Source organism: Cimex lectularius, unplaced genomic scaffold, assembly GCF_000648675.2.
Source record: "Cimex lectularius strain Harlan isolate CLEC.00 unplaced genomic scaffold, Clec_2.1 scaffold111, whole genome shotgun sequence".
Taxonomy (NCBI): Eukaryota; Metazoa; Arthropoda; class Insecta; order Hemiptera; family Cimicidae; genus Cimex; species Cimex lectularius.
Window position 1 is genome coordinate 1,204,298 of NW_019392681.1, and position 20,430 is coordinate 1,224,727.

Sequence of the window (20,430 nt, forward strand, 5' to 3'; positions counted from 1 at the left end):
GTATAAATTCACTTTTTTTCTACATCCTACATGTATTTGTTAAATTCAAAGTATGTTTGTAAATCCCAGGCCCTGAAGATGATCTCAATAAAGATCGAAACGTTGGCACGATAAAGAAAATGTTTCTGAAACCGACATCATACCGGACCGCATCTCATGATTTCCGAATAATCATTTCATATTAATATTCATATTAACTATATAACTATATTTCATATTAACTATTATTATTTTAATTTTCTTCTCTACTTTTCATTTGTTGGTTCACTCGTTCAAAGCCAGATGTGAAAATGTTTTAATCCAGTTGAAGTAAATTTCTGGAATGATTTATTATTTTTTATTTTTTTAATATGCTTTCCTTTTTATTATCTTGCATAAAATAAAATTAACAATTATATTGATGGGCATAGTATAAAGAATAGAATTTAATTAATAAGTAATTACCTGGGTTTACAAACTTGCTTCCTAGATTTCAGTTTGAAATTTAATGAACTAATATGGGCACCAGTGGGAACCTATTATAACTAGTTTTATGTATATTTATTAATGTAAAACGTAATGTTTTATTTTACTAATGTAAAATTAATGTGAAATTTGATCATTAAAAATCCCAAAATGTGTCTGACAGACGATCAAAATTTAAGGTTCATCACCCCACAGACAACAGGGAGAAACCTCATAGTAAAATTAATGGTTGGACAATTTTTAAAATGAAATAATTATATTAACAAGGCTGATGATGGGCCAAACCAAACTCAGACTTGGCCATTTTTTGGTTGGTGGTTGGCTAAAACAACGCCCAAAGTGTGATGAGCCTGTGGCAGTATTTCACCTACTAGTAGAGTGCGAAAAACTTAGAATTTATAACAAACAGTACGGCCTACCCTTAGATCAAAGAAATATTTTAAGGGATAACATTTAATTTTCCAGCGGTAAATGTGTATGATATAACATAATTTTCTCCTTTGCATATTATCTTACTTTAGAGAATGAATGTATTTATTAGCGTATAGTATGTATGAAAACATGGCTTGATGGCCTGTATCTAGGCTAATTAAGTATGTATTATAAGAATGAGGCGGTCATTTCTGAAACATCATGTACCACAGTGGGGAAGCAAGATGGCGGGGTGGTTATGGCGTTAATTTTAATGCATAACATTTCAATTTTGAACGGTGAATGTGTCTGATCAAATATAATCTGCCCCTTTGCAGATTATCTTTTCTACTTTAGAGGATGAATGTATTTATTAGCGAGAATATTCTTATTCTAGATTAACGAGTATGAATGAAAACAGGCCGTTCCGATGTAACATCCCAGCAGCTCGATGGCCTGCATCTAGACAAATTACGTGTGTATGGTAAGAATGAGGTGGTCATTAATGGAACATCATGTAACACAGTGGGGGAGCGGGGTGGCCAGGTGGTTTTTGCTCCTGGGTTCAAATCCCGGCAGAGCTCATGGAATTTTAATTGTGAATGATATGGAAAAAGTATTGTACAATGATTTCACTGACCCCTCGTCCACCACACAGGTAAGCTCGTCTGTATGTTAGAAATTATTTTACAAGTATCACAATGGTCCACCCTTTGTTTTTAATGTTAAATAGTTTAGTATGTATGTCGTGTATAAAAGAATGGTGAGAAACTGTATTTATCAGCGTGATTATGATGGAAATATCGGTAAGAATGTTTGGTTAGTTGTATTTTGTGTGAATGATGATAGGCTGCCATCGTAGCTTACCATGGTAGCACTATAGATGTAGGTAATGGTATGGTTTGGGTTGGTATAGATGTGAGCAGGACTTGGAAAAAGATTTATTCATGCTCTGTTTTTCTAGACTCTTGAATTGCACATTAGCCACGTTTTAAATATTTGTTCCCTTTTTATTAGAGACAATGAGCGATAGTTTCTTAATGATTGCCTGTTTTCTTCTTTCTTTGGCTGAATTTAATTTAATGTTTATTTGCTGAATTTCAAACGGATTGGTCGGTTAACTTTATTTTGTTGGTACATAAGAAGGTATTTTAATTTTATGAAGAATCCTTTCTCCGATCGAACCGAGCGAAGATTTCACATGCGATATCGTGGAAAACACAACGGCGAAGAGTATCGAATCGGCGCTCACGTGGTCGCTAGAGATAAAAAAATGAAAACTGTTTTAAAGGCCGAACCCCGTTCTCCGAGGCGTCTGGGACGTTATTAGCCACGGTTGCGGGTAATGATGAGCCGGTACTTTCTCGTACCTGGCGGACGGAGATGGATACGAGTCGGGGAGTTGGAAGGTGGTGGAGCCGGAGAGCACAATAGGCACCATCCTAATGTGAGGCCGTAATTACAGGGCATCCTGTGCCGACGGTACAATCCGGTTTCTCGGCTCGATCCCGTCTTCCTCATCCATGTACATTCGAAGGCAAAAGATCATCCCGGTCATATTTTACATCTTCATTTGGCCCCGGGACCACTCCTGCCAGGATAGGCCTAAAGGAACTTTTTCATCTAACTGAAAACTTCAGGGCATCTTGATGGCATCCTCTTTGCTAAACTTTGCTAACGCGCTCAAAACAAGTTAAACATACACGTTTTTGAACTTGTACACGGCAACACAACACGTAGAACTTAAAATGGTTAATTCAATAATAATTAATTAAAGGTATTTTAAATCAACTACAAAGAGATTAAACAAGAATTGCTCATCGGCAAAGATCATACAATTGTCAAGGTTTTATTGTTCATATCTAGAAATCAGACTGGCTTGTAAAAAAACAGAAATGTCTTTAGTAATAAAAAATTCTTCATCACAGGCAGGGCGAAATGGGCTGATATTCCCAAGCCCAATGATTCCAAAGCCCAACTTATCCACGATTAAATTCGTAATTGAAACAGTTTAAATTGGGCGTTTTGTTGTAGAGAACTGTGCGGCGATGACCTAAATAACAACCTCTGAAGATGGCAAAATAACAAAACTCTTCTGTCAAGGAATAACAGAAGCCTTGAGAGTCTGTCAGACGCTCTCGAAGTCAAGTCAACGACAAAATAACACACAGACAAACCACTGAAGATCGCGTAACGTCAAAACTCTTCTGACAGAAAATACCAGTTGGCGTAAATGATCTTCACCGATCATTTTGGACTTTATATCCTCGCTGGGGTTTTTTATCGTCAGACGCGTGTAAAACTCTAAGTCAAGTCAATGACAAAATAATATACATACAAACCACTGAAGATGACGTGTAAATTAGCTTCTGTTAAAAGGTCGTTTCAGATCATTCTGATCTGCTTACTCTAGCTGTTTTGCCTTAAGACACGTTTCAAATCAACAAAATCAAGACAACGACAAAATTAAATAAACCTATTTTGTCTATCGACAAAATAACATAAGCACACCACTGAAGATGACAACGTGACCCAACTCTTCTATCAATAAATTCCAGAAGGGAGGTAGGTCGTTTCCGAACATCCTGGTCTGATTTTCCTCACTGTTCTGGTCAGGCTTTTCAAACCCTCTGTGTCATGCCTACAATCGGCCTAACACACGTACAAACTATTGGATATGCCAAACTAAGTGCCACAATGGCTTTGACAGAAAATACCAGCAAGAATAGGCAGCAGTTTGGTCATCCCAGATCATCATGGTCTGTTATCATCACTATTTCGATCTGCCTGAAGTTTTGTGAACCCTCCAGATCATGTCAACGACAAAATAAAACGACGAAAAACCAGTTAATATGGAGAAAGTGAAACTTTGGACTGAAAATACCAGTAAGAATAGGTGAGATAGTATCAGGATATCCTGGTCTGCCTAGTCTTGTAGTTTTGGCTTGTCAAATGCGTTTCTAACTCTTTAAATCATGCCAACGATAAAGTAACACACAGAGAAACTAATGAAGACGACAAAGTGTCAACATTCTTCTGTTTTCTCTTCCTTCTGGAAAGGTGGTAGTTAAGTCCGTGACAAGTCCAAATGTGATTTCTCCTCGGTGTCTGCTGGCTGATGTACCCGAAGCCCAAGCTAACAAACGCCTTCGATCATCCTGGTCTGCCTACTCTTGCTTGCTATTTGTTCAATCATATGCGTTTTACACTCTCTAAGTTGTGTCAACGACCAAATAACACATAGAATGAACCACTGTTAAGTGCCAAAACCCTTCTGAAAGAAATAGTCATTTGGTGGTCTCCGATACTGCAGTCTTCTTTTCCACACTCATTGGTCATGACAACGACAAAGTAACACTCTGACCAAAATGGTTGGAAACTACCATGCTGTTCATCAAACAACGATGAAGTAGCTTTGTCGTCTCTGGTCTGCCTATACACGCTGTTCTGGTCTGTCAGATGCGATTTTATTTCTCGCCATCATCAGTGGTTCGTCTGAGAGATTTTTGTTCAATCGGGTCCTTTTATTCCCACTTCGATCGATGCTTTTAACGAGTTAAGTCAATTTTTTATATTCCAGTCTGTGTGATTTCAGTGATTATTTTCCTTTTTAATTTGTAAAGTATATAAATTATGTAAATGAAATACGTGAGTTGTTGATATTTACATTCATGAGTTCATTTCGTTTTGAATGCGTTGTGTTTGTATATTTTATGTTTTTGTCCATTGTTCGTCATATTTTTGCATTGTTGAGTGTTTCCATGACATCTGTAGCAATTTACATGTTTCTTCCTACATGTTATCCTTTAAATGACGTGAAGTTTTCTTCTTAGTTTTTCTTCTTTTTTCTTTTTTTTCGGTGCATTCGCTCAGCATTTGCTTGTTACATATGCCGTTTTTGTCTAGTAAAGTAGTTACTATTACTTACTACCTATTACTTAGTAGTGTCTAAGTAGTAGGTTTTAATTCTTTTATGCTTTTTGTTGAAAGCTGATTGATTTTTTGGTTTGTTTCTTTCCTGGTGGCCCATTTAACGTCTACTTTTTCTTTTTATATCTAGTTTACTAATTTAATGGTGGTTAATGGCTCTGTTTTTATTGTCATGAAAGTATGAAATTACGGATTGTATGTGGATTATTAAACAGTCATTACATAGGAGATTACACAAGAAATCCATTTTATCTACGAAACAATTTTAGAGAAATTCTCTTTTTAACAAACCATTTCTTTAGCTCCTGTGATATTTTTGTAATTAGAATTTTTACACAGGAAGCCTTTCAAGGGGTTTAAATTCCGACCATGGTTGAAAAATTCCACGTCCTCTCATTAAATGATTCCACCGAATTCCGGAATGGCCATCGGAATCGGAATCTACCCAAGATTTTATGGTTGAAAAAAATAAAATAAACGGTTCTTTATTTACACTTGGAACTAAATATTACTCATGGGTTCTTGGACAAGAAAGGATCTTTAAGACCAGCCTAATTACCCGGACTACCTCGTGTCTTGAATGGCCCCATTTCTGAGCGTAAGCCGTCTTCTGGATGAGCTGCCTTTGTCCAGTTCCATTTTACTTTCTGCCTTTGAAATGTATTGTTCCTATCCTATAGATCCTATCACCACGGTTTCTTATGTGATCATCAACCGCTTCGATTGGCTCGTTTAAACGTTTTACAAATCAAGATTTCGATCAGACATTTATACCAAGTTATGGCCGAGAACGCGTTGTTAAATATAAATATGAGATTTGAGGTTTTGAAACGAGCTCTTTTAAATTTAAACGAAATGCCGTTGAGACGAAACGAATCTGATTCCCGGCTAGACAAGAAATGATAAATTTTAATAATGGCCATCAAAAGTCCATTGACACGCAGACCACCTAGATTAATTTCCAAATAGATGTTTATATATAAAATTAAATAAAACTATAGATAAGCTTCATCTTTCTAAAAATGGCGGTAATTTTCATAAAAATGTTTTTTGTAAATTTTGACCAAATTGTCACTTGAGAAATTGTGACCGCGAAGTATACATAACGTAGTTGGTTTTGTCCCTTAAATGGGTTTCGACATCATCAGTGGTCCAATCTTTCCAAAAATCCAATTTTCTCAAACTTGACGTATACAAATCATTCTTTCTCATCAATCGGTTTCTGTCCTCGTCATTCCATGGATGCAAAATGGTCGAGCATTGTTGATACTATTCGTGTGCTTTCTTACACATGACTCCTATATTTTCCACCTTTAGAAAACGTCTTTGCTTACTATCCACTCTGTGTTACTTCATCTTAAAATCCTATGTAATAGATCGTTGCTTCAAAATAACGTGTATCAATGAATTCTCAGTGAAAAGACCGGCCGCGGCGTCCACCATCTTGGCCTATGCTGCACACTATTTATACTGCCAAATACTCCCTAACAGCCTGTGCAGACGATACAGTCTCCTAACTCAAATCTATCAAACCCGCCTCTAACACCCAGCAGTATCTTGAGCTCATAGTAGAAGGTGCAAAATCGTCTAGACGTCATCAGCAAGGAACTAGACATCAACGCAAGTGCAAAACGTAGGACTCCACGTATACAGTAGAGTGACGTGGAATCCCCATACAAGCGACCATACCTCGCCAGACGACTCGGACCGAAAACCGAAATCACACATGACCTTAAGGGACAGTCACCATAGTCACCGACATACAACCAAATCATCCCAGCATTCCAGTAAAAATTCCTCAGAAGAATTCTCCAAGCTCCTTATGGTTTTCCCATCTATCCACAGTGTCCTTAATTTTCCCTCTGTTAAAGAATTAATGCATTCTCGTTTTTATTTTTTCTTCAATCGTTCAACCTATCCTAACCCTTTTGCTCAAACCATCTCTACTACCTTCGATCACAAGAACGCTCAACAGATTGAGTGCCAACGTTGTCTGTCTTCTCACTACACTGGTCATTTTATATATATATATATATATATTATGCAGGGTGGGCGATCAAGACCCGAGGGGTTAAATGCCTGGGTAGACGTACCCCATCCCTAAAAGGTCCGGGACTTGGTCGGCTCACGTGTCCTGCATAAACCTCTTGGTCTTGTTCACAAACCCCAAGATTTTGGACCATTTAATCTCGGGGAGTGATTTGGTGATGTCCTCTCCTTCAAAGATTTCAAATCGAAACCTAGAATACCTATCACATTCTGCGAGGTAGTGCTTTGCCGTTTCTTCTTTTATTTCGCAGAAACGGCAAAAGGGATCTGGTAGGATACTCATTAGGAAGAGGTGTCTTCTCTGTGGGCAGTGGCGGGTCAGAACTGGTCATTTTACTGGCCATAGTATTAGTGTTGTGTCAACATATAGATAACAAAAATAATTCTAAAATGTACAAGTCTTGTACAAGGTACAAATCAATAGAAAACAAACCCCTACAAATTGGAAACGAAAGAGAAAATCCTACCAAACCTAGCCTTTCCTAACCTATCATAATCCTAACCCTAGCAAGCCTAACTATTTCTAACCTACTCCTAATTCTACCAAACCCATCCATTCCTAACCTATCCTAGCCCAACCGATCCGCACTCCCCGCAAATGGGAAATCGACGATGCAAAAATGGTACCAACAAAAGTGTGTGCTGCAGCCTAACCAGCCCAAAACAAGCAGAGCCTAAGGTAGAATGTATGTATGGGAGAACTTAAGGACCAGCCCAATAAGTGATTTTTTAGGGCTTTAAGTAGAATGAGGAAAAAACAACTCGTCTGAATCACGTTTTTGGCATAAGAACAATATGGCAGGCACATTGAAGATGGTGAGAAACCGAAGCACATCTGACAGGTCAGAACAAAGAAGAAAGGAAGACCAAAAATAGCCTAAATAATAAATAAACAAGATACATATTCACTACCGCTCGGACATCAAAAAGATTTCATTTATGTAGTTTGGTTGTTTCCGATCATTTTAATATGCCAATACTGACAGAGATTGGTATGCGTCTCAAACCAAGGAGGATAGGCAGACCAAAATGTTCGAAAACTATCAAACAGGCCACCATCCGCAGACCCCAGAGGAAATTATAGAAAGCAATTGGTTTGTTCTTGGAAATGCGTTCCCGTTAAAAATAAGTCTTTAAAGTTCTTCAACCAAAGTAGCAAAAGATGTACCAAAATGGCTTGGGAGTTTCTCTCTCTCTCTCTCTCTCTCTCTCTCTCTCTCTCTCTCTCTCTCTCTCTCTCTCTCACTCCTTCTCTATCTATCTATCTCTTTTTTTTTCTTTCCCCTTTTCATAGTATTTTCTTATTTTCTTTTCATTTGTATAATTTAATTGTTGGTTCAGTGATTAAAATTTTAGATGGCTTTTGTTCTACTAAGCTATTTCATTCAAATTTATTTTGTTTTTACGCAAACAATAATCGGCAAATATTCATATGGAGTTTGTATTTACATTATAATACATGTGTTAATATATCAAACAAAAATTTGTCAGCATGTCAGCATCCACCCGTTTTCAAATCCTTGCAAAGTTTGAACCGTTTGTAGCAGGTGGGCACTTTGACACCCATCATATGCCAAAGCTCGCCTGTAGCCCTCAACCTCCTCAGCTCCTCAGTGCCACCGATGAACTTTCCTTTGACGAAGATCAGAGGCAAGATCCTGCTGCATACCATGGCCCGTAGCTGTCGGACGAGCTCTTCCTCTTCCTCGGGTATCAGGTCAAGTTCCAGAGAAGCGAAGTTTATCCCGCTACCGGACAGGATGTCCTTCGCCTCCCACGACAACGGACAGGTCAGCCTGGAGATGACGAGAACTTTATTTTCAGCCAGCATCCTTTCTAAATCGTATTCGTCCTCGCTGTCACTGTCATCCCGCCGGAAGCAACAACCCATGATGGACATAACTAACCATATTTATTTTTGTTAACAACAATAAAAATATTTTGAAAACTTGTAAATTATGGAAAACAAGAAACAAAACATATGTTTTATTCAAAGATTTTTGTAATTTTTATTCAAAAAGTGCAATACTAAAATAAACTACTGTTATACTACGAAAATACAAGATTCTGCAATAATTAACATCTATTGAAATAAACACTTACTTCTATTACTGATGGACATGCCTGGTTAGTCTTGTTTTCTACATGCTACACGTTTATGATTTAAAAAGTCCGAGTTACATTACTCAATATGATTATTTGGTAGTCGTGAGTTGCGGTCTGGTGTGACGTAGGTTTTACAAAAACATTTTCTTTATCGTGCAACGGTTCGATCTTTAAGTTCACTATTTTTCGTGGTCCGCTTGACCAATTAATATCATACAATTAATTAAGGTTTTAAGTTGAGAAAAAAAGTGTCACGAGCGGGATTCGAACCCACGAGCTTCGGCTTGATAAGCCGCTACTCCACCACTTGACTATCTTAATCAAATCAAATCGAGATCGTCATTGCTCTGAGAGAAGAGAAAAATGAAAACGTGATATGTAACTACTTCAGAGCTAACTAAAATAAATATAAAGCCGTTATATAATATAAGGTCGTGGGTTCGAATCTCGCTCGTGACACTGACTTTTTTATCTCTCAACACGACAGACAAGAATGACACATCTACACAGAAAACAAAAACTTTGAGCCCTGAAGATGATCTCAAAAAATATCGAACGTTGGCACGATAAAGAAAATGTTTTTCTGAAACCTACATCACACCAGGCCGCATCTCACGATCTCCAAATAATCAAGTAACGGGCACTAAACACCACACATTATTCAATATGTAAAACCGAAAAAATCATTTTTTTTCTACAGACTACAAACGCCAAATGCCATTTAGTCTGGTATTTGATTGATGGCTGTTTTCACTTCAATCCTTTATCATAAAAAGAAACAACGTAGCATCTATCATCCATGTCTTAATTGTAAAAACGGTAATTAACCAATAGCCCTTTGTATAAAATAAAAACATTTTTTGGCCGATCCCTACTTTCTTCATTATTTTAATTAAGTTCACTAATTTCGTGGTCCGTTTGACCAATTAATATATTACTATTAATTAAGGTTTTTAGTTAAGACAAAAAGCAAGCGGGATTCGAACCCACGATCTTCGGCTCGATACGCCGCTGCTCTACCACTTGAGCTATCGTGACCTCGATCCACTCGGACACCAATTTCCCAGCTCAATTCAAAAAGGTGCGGTTGAGATGGGAAGTTGATGTCCGAGTGGATCGAGGTCACGATAGTTCAAGTGGTAGAGCAGCGGCGTATCAAGCCGAAGATCGTAGGTTCGATTCCCGCTCTTGCCATTGACTTTTTTATCTCAACTAAAAACCTTAATTAATTTTAATGTATAAAATATACATAACACTATAATTATTATAATTCAAGTAATGAAAATTTTGAAAATGGATTAAATGTAGAAATTGTGTAATTGTGCGGTTTCTATCAAGTTGAACAGACAGGCGCTAAATATTTTCACTGGCACTATATATTATTCAGTTTATATGTACTCAGTGACAACATTTCTGTGATATCATGGTCCACTATGACATCATTGCAAATTGTTTTACATGGACACAACCTTTAAGCTGATCATTATCTAAAATAGTACTTAAATACAACTGACAATGTAAAGAAACTATAAGATTTTATAATCCTTTGCAATACTTAAAATTATCTCTAATCTTATAGTTCGATGTGAGCACTAATAATAGGAACAGTTAATTAAGGTTTTTAGTTGAGATGAAAAAAAGTTAATGGCACAAGCGGGATTCGAACCCACGATCTTCGGCTCGATACGCCGCTGCTCTACCACTTGAGCTATCGTGACCTCGATCCACTCGGACACCAATTTCCAAAGCTCAATTCAAAAAGGTGCGGTTGAGATGGGAAGTTGGTGGCCGAGTGGATCGAGGTCACGATAGCTCAAGTGGTAGAGCAGCGGCGTATCAAGCCGAAGATCGTAGGTTCGATTCCCGCTCGTGCCATTGACTTTTTTATCTCAACTAAAAACCTTAATTAATTTTAATTAAGGTTTTGGTTGAGATAAAAAGGTCAGTGTCAGGTTCGAACCCAGGACTTTCTGCTAAATACGCCGCTGCTCTTCCACTTCGATCCACTCGAACACCAACTCCTCATCTCATCCCAGCCTTTTGAATTTTCCCTCCTTTCTTTATTATCCTCTCGATTTCTCGTCGTAGTCGGGGATTTTCTTTGTACATACCTGCATTTACTGCGGTGGGTCCCAATTTTACAGCCTGCGTTGTAAAACACCTTTCTCGGTCTTCTTTCGGCCCTTTGGGTCAAACAAACCGCCAAAGCCTTTTCCGAAACTACCGATAGGTCAATTGAAGCCCTGTTTGACGACTTAACAGTCCAGAAAAGTGTTTATTGCCACAACGGGAATGTTTTGGAGGTAGTCGTCATTTCAACGCCAACTTCAAACAACCTTCCTTAAAAAAAGAACATCATCTTTTCCAAACTCTTCACTCCATATCTAAACTTATATTCTACTTTAAGGCTGAATTATTTAATTTTAAGCCCAATATAAGGCAACAGGAGCGATAAAACTTCATTTCGAAAAGAAAAAAAATCGCACAAATAATTCCCTTTAGTACGAATTTGAAAACAAAAAACAAAACGCTTAGCAATATTTTAAAAGGAGAAAATATAATTGTACTCTCCTCTTAAGTTTAGCTGGACTTAATTCGTATAAATTCAGATAAGGATGATAGTAATGCTCGAGTTTATTGGACGCGGCTTGCGGATTAGGAGCCGAGAATGTTTTATAGGTTTTGCGAAGTCGTCAAAGCCCTCACGGGTTTTTCAGAATTGTGGTTTGAAAAATACAGAAGAGTATTACTGCGCGTTTTAAGTGAACGTGAAAAGATGATGCTAATCTAATTAATTAATCAATTTTTCAAAATAGGGCTGTTTGGGCATCAATGCATACTTCCTCAAGGAATGTTAAATGAGTTGAAATATACAGAAAATTGACAAAAAGGAGGGAAAATTCAAAAGGTGCGGTTCAGATGGGAAGTTAGCGTCCGAGTGGTTCGAAGGCACGCTCAAGTGAAAAGCAGCGGCGTATTTAGCCGAAAGTCGTGGGTTCGAATCCCGCTCGTGACACTGACTTTTTTATCTCAACTAAAAACCTTAACTAATTGAAAGATATGCAGAAAATGGCAAGTTATAGAAGACTTTTCCTTTTTGGCTTTCCTTCCATTATTTTACAGAGGATCACGAAATCTGTTCACAACGAATTAGTGTGAGATATTGATAATTTTCAGAAAATTGTGTCATTCTCTTCTGTCTTGTAGGCTTTACCGTCTTGTCCTGGGTTAAGTTCGCGTATGTAGACGATGGATATTGCAGTATTCTTTCTGAGTTAGTAACTAGTCTAAGAAACTGTACTTCATAAATTTAGCATAGTAATTCGATAGTGCCAGTGTTTGTAAAGGTTTGCAGGGGTGTCGAGTAGTTCTGTTTGAAGGTTTCATCTATAATTACTATTAGAAAGTCATTGTGGGGGTTGGATTTTTGTATTTACCAAGTGGGTTATTTTCGCTTTTTTTTTTTTTTACACTTATTTTACAAGAAAGATAGTCAGATGTAATTCTCATGATGTTAAGATTTACAGGATGCCTGTGAAGTTGTGTGTTATATTATTTCCACCTTAAGAATTACTAAGTCTTAGGAAACTTTTTTCGTTTTACTTTTTAATTCCAAAACACTAGTTTCAATTGTCACCGTCTGTAAAGATTTGCCAGAATCTCGCGTAGTTCTACTTTTATGTCTCATCTACGGTAGAAATCCCATGGTCTTTGCTGTGAATTAATTTTCTCACATTTGTAATTCGTTAAGTTATTTTCAAGTTTACAGTTCATATTCCAAACTGCGGATGATGTAGATTACTGGTTATTATTCTTTGGCATATGTTTTTCATGATTATTTTAATTGGACATACAAGTCAGGTGTTCTAACAGTCTGTAAAGGTTTACGGGCATCTCGTAAAGTTAGAATGTTTCATCTGTAGTCGGAAATAATCTTTTATTTTTCCGGCGGATCGATATTTTTAATTTGAATATTCTAGTATAGAATTATGGCGATCTGTAAAGGTTTGTTGGAATCTTGGGTAGTTCAGTTTTTAATTTTCACCTTCTGTTGGTATTACATGGTCATTGATGAAGCTGAAATATTTTAACAACATTGAATATTGGTAATACAAATCTGTTTTTCAATCGAGTTTGTATCAAAGATCAATCTGTAAAGATTTGCATAGTCTCGTGTAATTTTATTTTTAAATTCCATCTACAGTTGATATTGAAAAGTCATTAAGGAGGATGAATTTTCTTATATCCTATGTGTGATTAGTCTTAGTTTTACTGCTTATTTTTTCGTTAGAATTGAAAACAGTTTTTTTTTATTGCATAGAAGGGATTACATGAAAGCCGTTTAGTTTGGCTTATTAATTTTTATTTTTCCGACCGTGAAATCAGATTACTTTCTTTATATCCATGTAAAGTAATGACTTCATTTGTTGCTTTTTATGTATAAATTGAATTATTTTGTATTTATAAGGAATCATTAATTCTTTCCATTTTTGTTTTTGCTTGATACTGCTTGTAGTACGGCAATTGCCTATGAATCGCTTAATCTTTGTTTTAAGTTTTATTGTGTTTTTGTAAAAAGTTGTCTTTCTTGCTTTTATAATTATTGAAAGGAAGGAAAAACGAAAAATGCCGGCGGCTTTGAACCATTGACATTTTATTGCCACTCGCTTTTAAGATTGCCTTTCAAGTGCAGAACGGATAAATATAAAACGACTTTTACCTGATTTAAGAGAGGATAACCTTTTTATTCTTTTATTCTAGAAACATTCCGAAATCTGGCGCTGCTTGTGATGTTTTTCATCAAATTTACCGTATAATTTTCTTGTGCCGTTTTGTATTTCTAACTCACCTTTTGTTTTGTGCTGTTTTGGCTTTCTTGTCGTTTCTTCCCGAATTTTTTTTTCTACTTTTGATCCAGGGAGGAATGTCGTATCGTCGAAACACAAAGGTGGAACTCTTACCCTGAAAAACCATTAACAACACACACACACACACACACACACACACACACACACACACACACACACACACACACACATATTGCATTGCATAAATTCTATTTTCCACATCCTAAATGTATTTGTTAAATGTAAACAATGTTTGTAAATCCCAGGCCCTGAAGATGATCTTAATAAAGATCGAAACGTTGGCACGATAAAGAAAATGTTTTCCTGAAACTTACATCACACCAGACCGCATCTCACGATTTCTGAATAATTATCGATTAACGGTCACTAATCACCACACATTTCAGTTTGAATGTTTTTATTTTTTCACTTTTTTAATAATTACCACTGTTGGAGAAAAAGAGCCGAAATATCTTTGGAATTGAACTCATCGTCTATTGGAATCCTCATAAAGAGGGTGGTACTATAAAAGGCCCGAAATTTCAACAAGATAAAATGCTAATTGGATCAGAAAAAAATTGTTTTCATTATAACAAATCTAAGATTTGCTCAATTTTTTCAAGATTGATTGTTAAATGTTTCATCGCAGAAATATATTAAGAAAAAATCACATGTTGAGAGTTCCACACGACACACAAGAATGACACAATTACGCAGAAAACAAACACTTTGAGCCCTGAAGATGATCTCAATAAAGATCGAAACGTTGGCGCAATAAAGAAAATGTTTTTCTAAAACCTACGTCACACCTGATCGCATCTCACGATCTCTGAATAATCATTGAAAATAATGCTTATTATTTTGCGTTTTTTTAATTTTTGTATATTATTTTTTTTATCTAAAACGCAAGATGATAACAGAGAGCCTGTCAGATGCGTTTCGTCTTTTCAACATTTTTAGTGGGGCAAGAAGAAAAAAGTGAAAATAGAAAGGAAGTGATTAAATTGCTGGCTCATCACTCTGCAGACCCCACAAGGAAATCTCACAATTTAACATTTATCTGATCAAAATAATTGTAGAAAATAGTACATTGTATCTTTTTTGGCGGAGGATCTGTTCACAACCAATTAAGACGAAAGGTTTTTTATATTTTTCAGTGAACGGTCCCTGTGAAGAATGTTTGACCGAGTTTATAATTCTCATGGTCTGAGGTTTTCAGGAGGCTGGTGTAGTTGTGTGTTAAAGTTCCCTCTGCAGCTGGTGGTCCTAAGACATTATAGAGGATGGATATTCAGTAATATTTTAAAAATTAGTAATTAGTCTTTGCAAACTGTTTTTCATTGTATGGATACATTAATTTCAGTGTAGTAGTTTGATATTGCCACCGTCTGTGAAGGTTTTCATGAGTTCTCATGGATTTTTTTGTTAATGTTCCATCTACAGCTCGTACTCGTATACCATAATGAAGGATGGATATTATACTCTACCTTAAGAATTAGTAGTTTGTCTTGGGAATTTGTTTTTCAATGTATGGATCTTTTTAATTTCAGTAAACTAGTTTGATATTTTCACCTTCTGTAAAGGTTTGCCGGAGTGTCATGTAGTTCTGTTCGAAGGCTAAAGTTGTGTTACATGGCATTGTACAGGATGAATCAAGTAGAGTCAAGAAACTTCTTTTGTGTTTTTTTTCCAGTGGTTGGATGGTTATAATTTCACGCTAGTTTGATATTATCACCGTCTTGGATGTCATGTTGCGCTGTTTGAAGGGCTGCCAGAGGTGTTCTTCAATGGTAGGTCAAGGACATAAGCAGGTTAGGCAATGATTACAGGAATCAATGAGCCAGGATATACAGGAAAATACCAAAGTACAGGTTCATACCTTTAAGGAAGTTTCACAATTTAATATTGGTCTGGTCGAAATATATAATTATTTGAGGTGATTAGTGATCGTTAGTCGATGATTATTTGGAAATCGTGAGATGCGGTTTGGTGTGATGTAGGTTTTAGAAAAACATTTGCTTTATCGTGCCAACGTTTCGATCTTTATTGAGATCATCTTCAGGGCCTGGGATTTACAAACATTGTTTAAATTTTACAAATACATGTAGGAAGTGGATGTAGGCAGAAGACAAACACTTTGAGTGAGTAGAAATACATTTAATATAAAAAATATATTTTGCATTGTATAAATTCACTTTTCCACATCCTAAATGTATTTGTTAAATGTAAACAATGTTTGTAAATCCCAGGCACCGAAGATGAGCTCAATAAAGGTCGAAACGTTGGCACGATAAAGCAAATGTTTTCTGAAACCTACATCACACCTGACCGCTTCTCATGATTGCCGAATAATTATGTAATTATTATTATTTACTTTTGAGAAGATAATAATAAAAAATATTGAGACTACTCACTATTCTACCAAAATCTTTAATTACATGTATACGCTCTTTTTAAGGATCGTATGTCAAGAACATATCATCACCTTTTGCACTTAAAATTTTGTCTATTATGTCCTAACATTTGCATATATGAATTCATTTAAAAAACTGAAATATACATTTTTAGGCTAAATAATATATAATTTCCCCTATATTCTTTTTTAATTGTGACTAGATAATTGGAAAATTAATAAATTATAGTATTAGTATTAGTAAATTATAGTATAGTAATAAAAGGCATGTTAGGCCTGCGTTTTAATCATTTTCTTTCCGTTAATTATTGGCTTGCGCATTCCTGTCTGATTTACTGGTAATTTTCTTTCTTTGAGATATCACGAAAAAAATATTACTATAAACACCGGATACCTTTGTGAATAGATATTTGGCCAATATTGAAAAAAAAAGGAAATATAAATTCATCATAACTCTATTGTAGCAACAGTAAAATAATGAATTTAACACATAAATAACGAGAATGTATTTAATTATTCTAAATATCTTATACATTTTTATCCAAAAGTTTACATTTTGATAACTTTTGAATAGATTTTTTCCTTAGATTGTTATCTTCCTTTATCTGTTTTAATCGGTCTTATATAATATAAAAATGATTGAATTACGTTTACAGGTAATAATAGGCATCTGTAGATAACCCTGCGGTCTCTTTTCATCCCCTTCTTTCCGTTAATTGCAGCTGGCGCATCTCCTCTCATCTCTCCTGCTACCTGCCAGTTTTTCGTCACAAGAAACGGATTTATGTAAAAGAAATAAAATTGATCAAGTCTGATTAGTAATAGGCACAAAAAAAATTATTAGTATTATGAAATAGCACATTGAAAACATTAAAAACAGTCCACCCTGCGAACATCGTCTAAAGGTTTAAATATTTTTTTTATATATTACTATGAATTTTCTTTAAAAAACATTCAATTCATTTTTTCTTCAATTAGAAAAGACAAATCTACTCAAAAGAGCCGCCAGCGTTATTAAAGCAAATTCGCTACGAATCGACTGTATAAATGAGAAAGTATTGTGCAGGGCCACGCACTGTTTCGTCACGGCAGTGATAAATCCAATAGCCGACGGGACAATGAAAAAGTTCAAAAGAGGTTTAAGCAGATATAAATTGTCACACTTAACATCGATTTTATGACTCTTGGGACTTTTGATGCTGGATGTTGACCTGCGGGTTGGTGAATTGATTGGCATTGAGTCCTTTACTAGGTCTGTCTTTTAGAAAAACACCTTTTCCATTATTTTGCCGACGTTCCGACCTTTATTCAGGTCATCTTCAGGGCGTGGGTGAATTACAAAACCTAAGTCCGAAAAATCCGGATTTAAGTAGTTCAATACGCCGCGAGTGAAGACGGCCTCAATAAGTGCCCGAATGCCGGTGGCATCAAATATCATAACGATTTATGCATTTGGTAAAAAAAAGTCTCAATGCACTTTTTGAACATAAGTATGTTGGTATATCAAGATATTATTTGAAATCATGACTTTTGAGGTTAATACGATGTGCAAAAGCTGGTCCCAGTTAGGTCATTCTCAGTCGCCATGTCCAGTGAGAATTTAATGAAAACCTAGTGTATATTACAAAGGAACGGTTGAAGATATGAAGATACTAAAAAACTACGCCGTAGTAACAATGAGAAAATTTGTGTCTCATTAAGAAGCGAAGTCAGCGTCGTGCCACTCCCTGCTTATATCCTTAACTAAATTCTTATCCGGTCAACGTTATTTTTATTAAAGAATGCATGTTAATGAAAAAAATTTGCCTTTCATTTATCAAAGCCTGCCTCAATCCTCATCCTGCTTATAACCCAAGTTTAGGTTTCTTCCTGTCCAAGGAATATTTGCTTTTAAAGGAGACTTTGCTAAATTATTCTCCATTTGAAGTGTCCTTGTAAATATAGGAAAGTTGATGAAACAAACGTACGAAAAAAACTATGTTTGATAAAACTTGTGAATATGTAAGCGGAATGACAGTGTTATGCGCCATCCTACTTATAACCTTAACTAAAGTATTTTTCGGTCAAAGGTATATTAATTTTTTAAGGATGTCATTGTAGAAACTATAAGTACAAATTTTAAATTTGTATGAATGTTAATGAGAAAAATTGTTTCCAATTACATCGTGCCTCACCCTGCTTATACCCTCAGCTGAAGTCTTCCTGTACTCTTCAATGAATAAATTTGTTAGAAATGAGTTTTTAGCGGCCGGTTGTTCAATAATTTGTTGAAATCGTGAGGTGCGACCAGGAATGAAATATTTTAGAAAAACACATTTTCATTTTTTTGCCGACGTTTTGACCTTTACTCGGGTCATCTTTCAGTGTCTGGGTGAATTACAATCGACTTGGGTTTTGTAATTCACCCATGCCCTGAAGATGGCTCGAATAAAGGTCGAAGCGTCGGCAAAATAATGGAAAAGGTGTTTTTCTAAAATATTTCATTCCTGGTCGCACCTCACTTGAATATATGAAAAAAACTTTGTTAGTTTATTCGCAATGTCAAGCCTTCTTGTAAATGCAGGAAAGTTGAAGATAGAAAAGTAGGGAAAAAAGTTTTATATCTAAGTATCCAAAAATTGTCTAATCAAAAAGAGAGAAGCAAGGGTCACGCCTCACCCTGTTTATAACCTTAACTAAAGTTAAATTCACTATTTTTCGTGGTCCGCTTGACCAATTAATATCATCCAATTAATTAAGGTTTTAAGTTGAGATAAAAAAGTCAGTGTAACGAGTGGGATTCGAACCCACGACCTTCGGCTTGATACGCCACTCATGACACTGACTTTTTTATCTCAACTTAAAACCTTAACTAAAGTATTTTTCGGCCAAAGGTAAATTAATTTTTTAAGGATGGCACTGTAGAAATTATAAGTACAAATTTGAAATTTGGATCCATGTTAATAAAAAATTTGTTTCCAATACAGACGAGATGTCAACTCATGCTTCACCCTACTCACTATTTTAATTAAGGTCATAGAACGCGTATGTCATATTTTTTATTTTTTTAAGACACTGAAAATTAAAATTATGTACACTTTGGCTAAAAATGAGATCTTTCTATATTTCAACTTCCAAATTAAATTTTTTTCTTCTAGCCTGTTCGTCTTTTAAAGCGTACACATATTTACTATGTGAAAATGAGAACGTTAAGTTAAAAAGATAAACTTACTTTAAAAATAAATAATAAAACATTTTATCAAAGTAGCAATAAGTGAAAATGTCTTCAATTAAGAGGAGAGTCTGCGATCTGCCCCACCCTGCTTATAACCCTAAAGTCTTTTTAATTATTTTCCGGTGAAATGTGTATTTTGATCTAGGAGCTTTTTATCTTATACTGAAGAACAAACATAATATTATGTTGCGTTGGATTTTTTTTTTTTTTTTTTTTTCAGGAGTTACTGAAGAATTAGGAAATTACTTAAACTGAAGGACTTTATAAGGACTAATAAGTCGTTAATATACGAAGTCAAGTCTTTAAAATAATCTATTATTTTTAAATATGTATTTACGCTTAATTAACATCCAGCTTTCGAAAATTGCAATATTAATATACATAAGAAATGAAGCTCATTTCCACCTCGCAAGTGAAAACCAACACGTACAAAATTGTCTCAATTATTTAACACGAGGCTTATACATTACGAGGATTGCTAGAGTAATAAGGAACAATCGAAACAGGCGTAATAGTAATAATTCAATTTGAATCGTATTTACATAGTCGTTTTGTGATTCATTGGGTCAAATTGCATACCTTGTCAGTCAGAAGACGTCTGAAGACTCACTACCGGAGGAGGGGACTTTTCTGGCTTGGGCGATAAATATCCTGGAAGCCTTGGCCGTCAATTTCACTCCTCCGAACCACCCTGATTTATAGATGTGTAGTGTATTAAAAACACCTTAAACGCTAATTTCCAGCCAGCCCTGAAATTACAACGTTTCGCCTCGAGGAAGGCCAATTTCCATGATTAAATTTGATTAACCCTTCCCTGTGAGTTTTTTCCTACCAAATTAAACCTCTAGACGTTAAGAAGATCCGTGTTTTGTTTTTTCTAGAACCATAATTTATTGTTCAATACATTTTTTTAGTTTTTTCCCAATAATACAAATATAAAATAAATTAACAAACTTCAGAAATAATTAAGAAATGGTTTTATTTGAGCAGGCATT

The 20,430-nt window shown here is 35.6% G+C and overlaps 1 protein-coding gene across 1 annotated transcript; it reads right to left on the reverse strand.

The window, feature by feature from the left end:
• Positions 1 to 8,285: 8,285 nt before the first annotated feature.
• On the reverse strand, positions 8,286 to 9,072 carry LOC106668591 (glutaredoxin 3-like). Its single transcript, XM_014397489.2, has 2 exons — positions 8,959 to 9,072; positions 8,286 to 8,757 (listed from the first exon to the last, which is right to left on the reverse strand). The coding sequence occupies exons 1-2, from the start codon at positions 8,975 to 8,977 to the stop codon at positions 8,351 to 8,353; spliced, it is 426 nt and encodes a 141-aa protein (XP_014252975.1). The 5' UTR covers positions 8,978 to 9,072; the 3' UTR covers positions 8,286 to 8,350.
• Between the last annotated feature and the right edge of the window lie 11,358 nt (positions 9,073 to 20,430).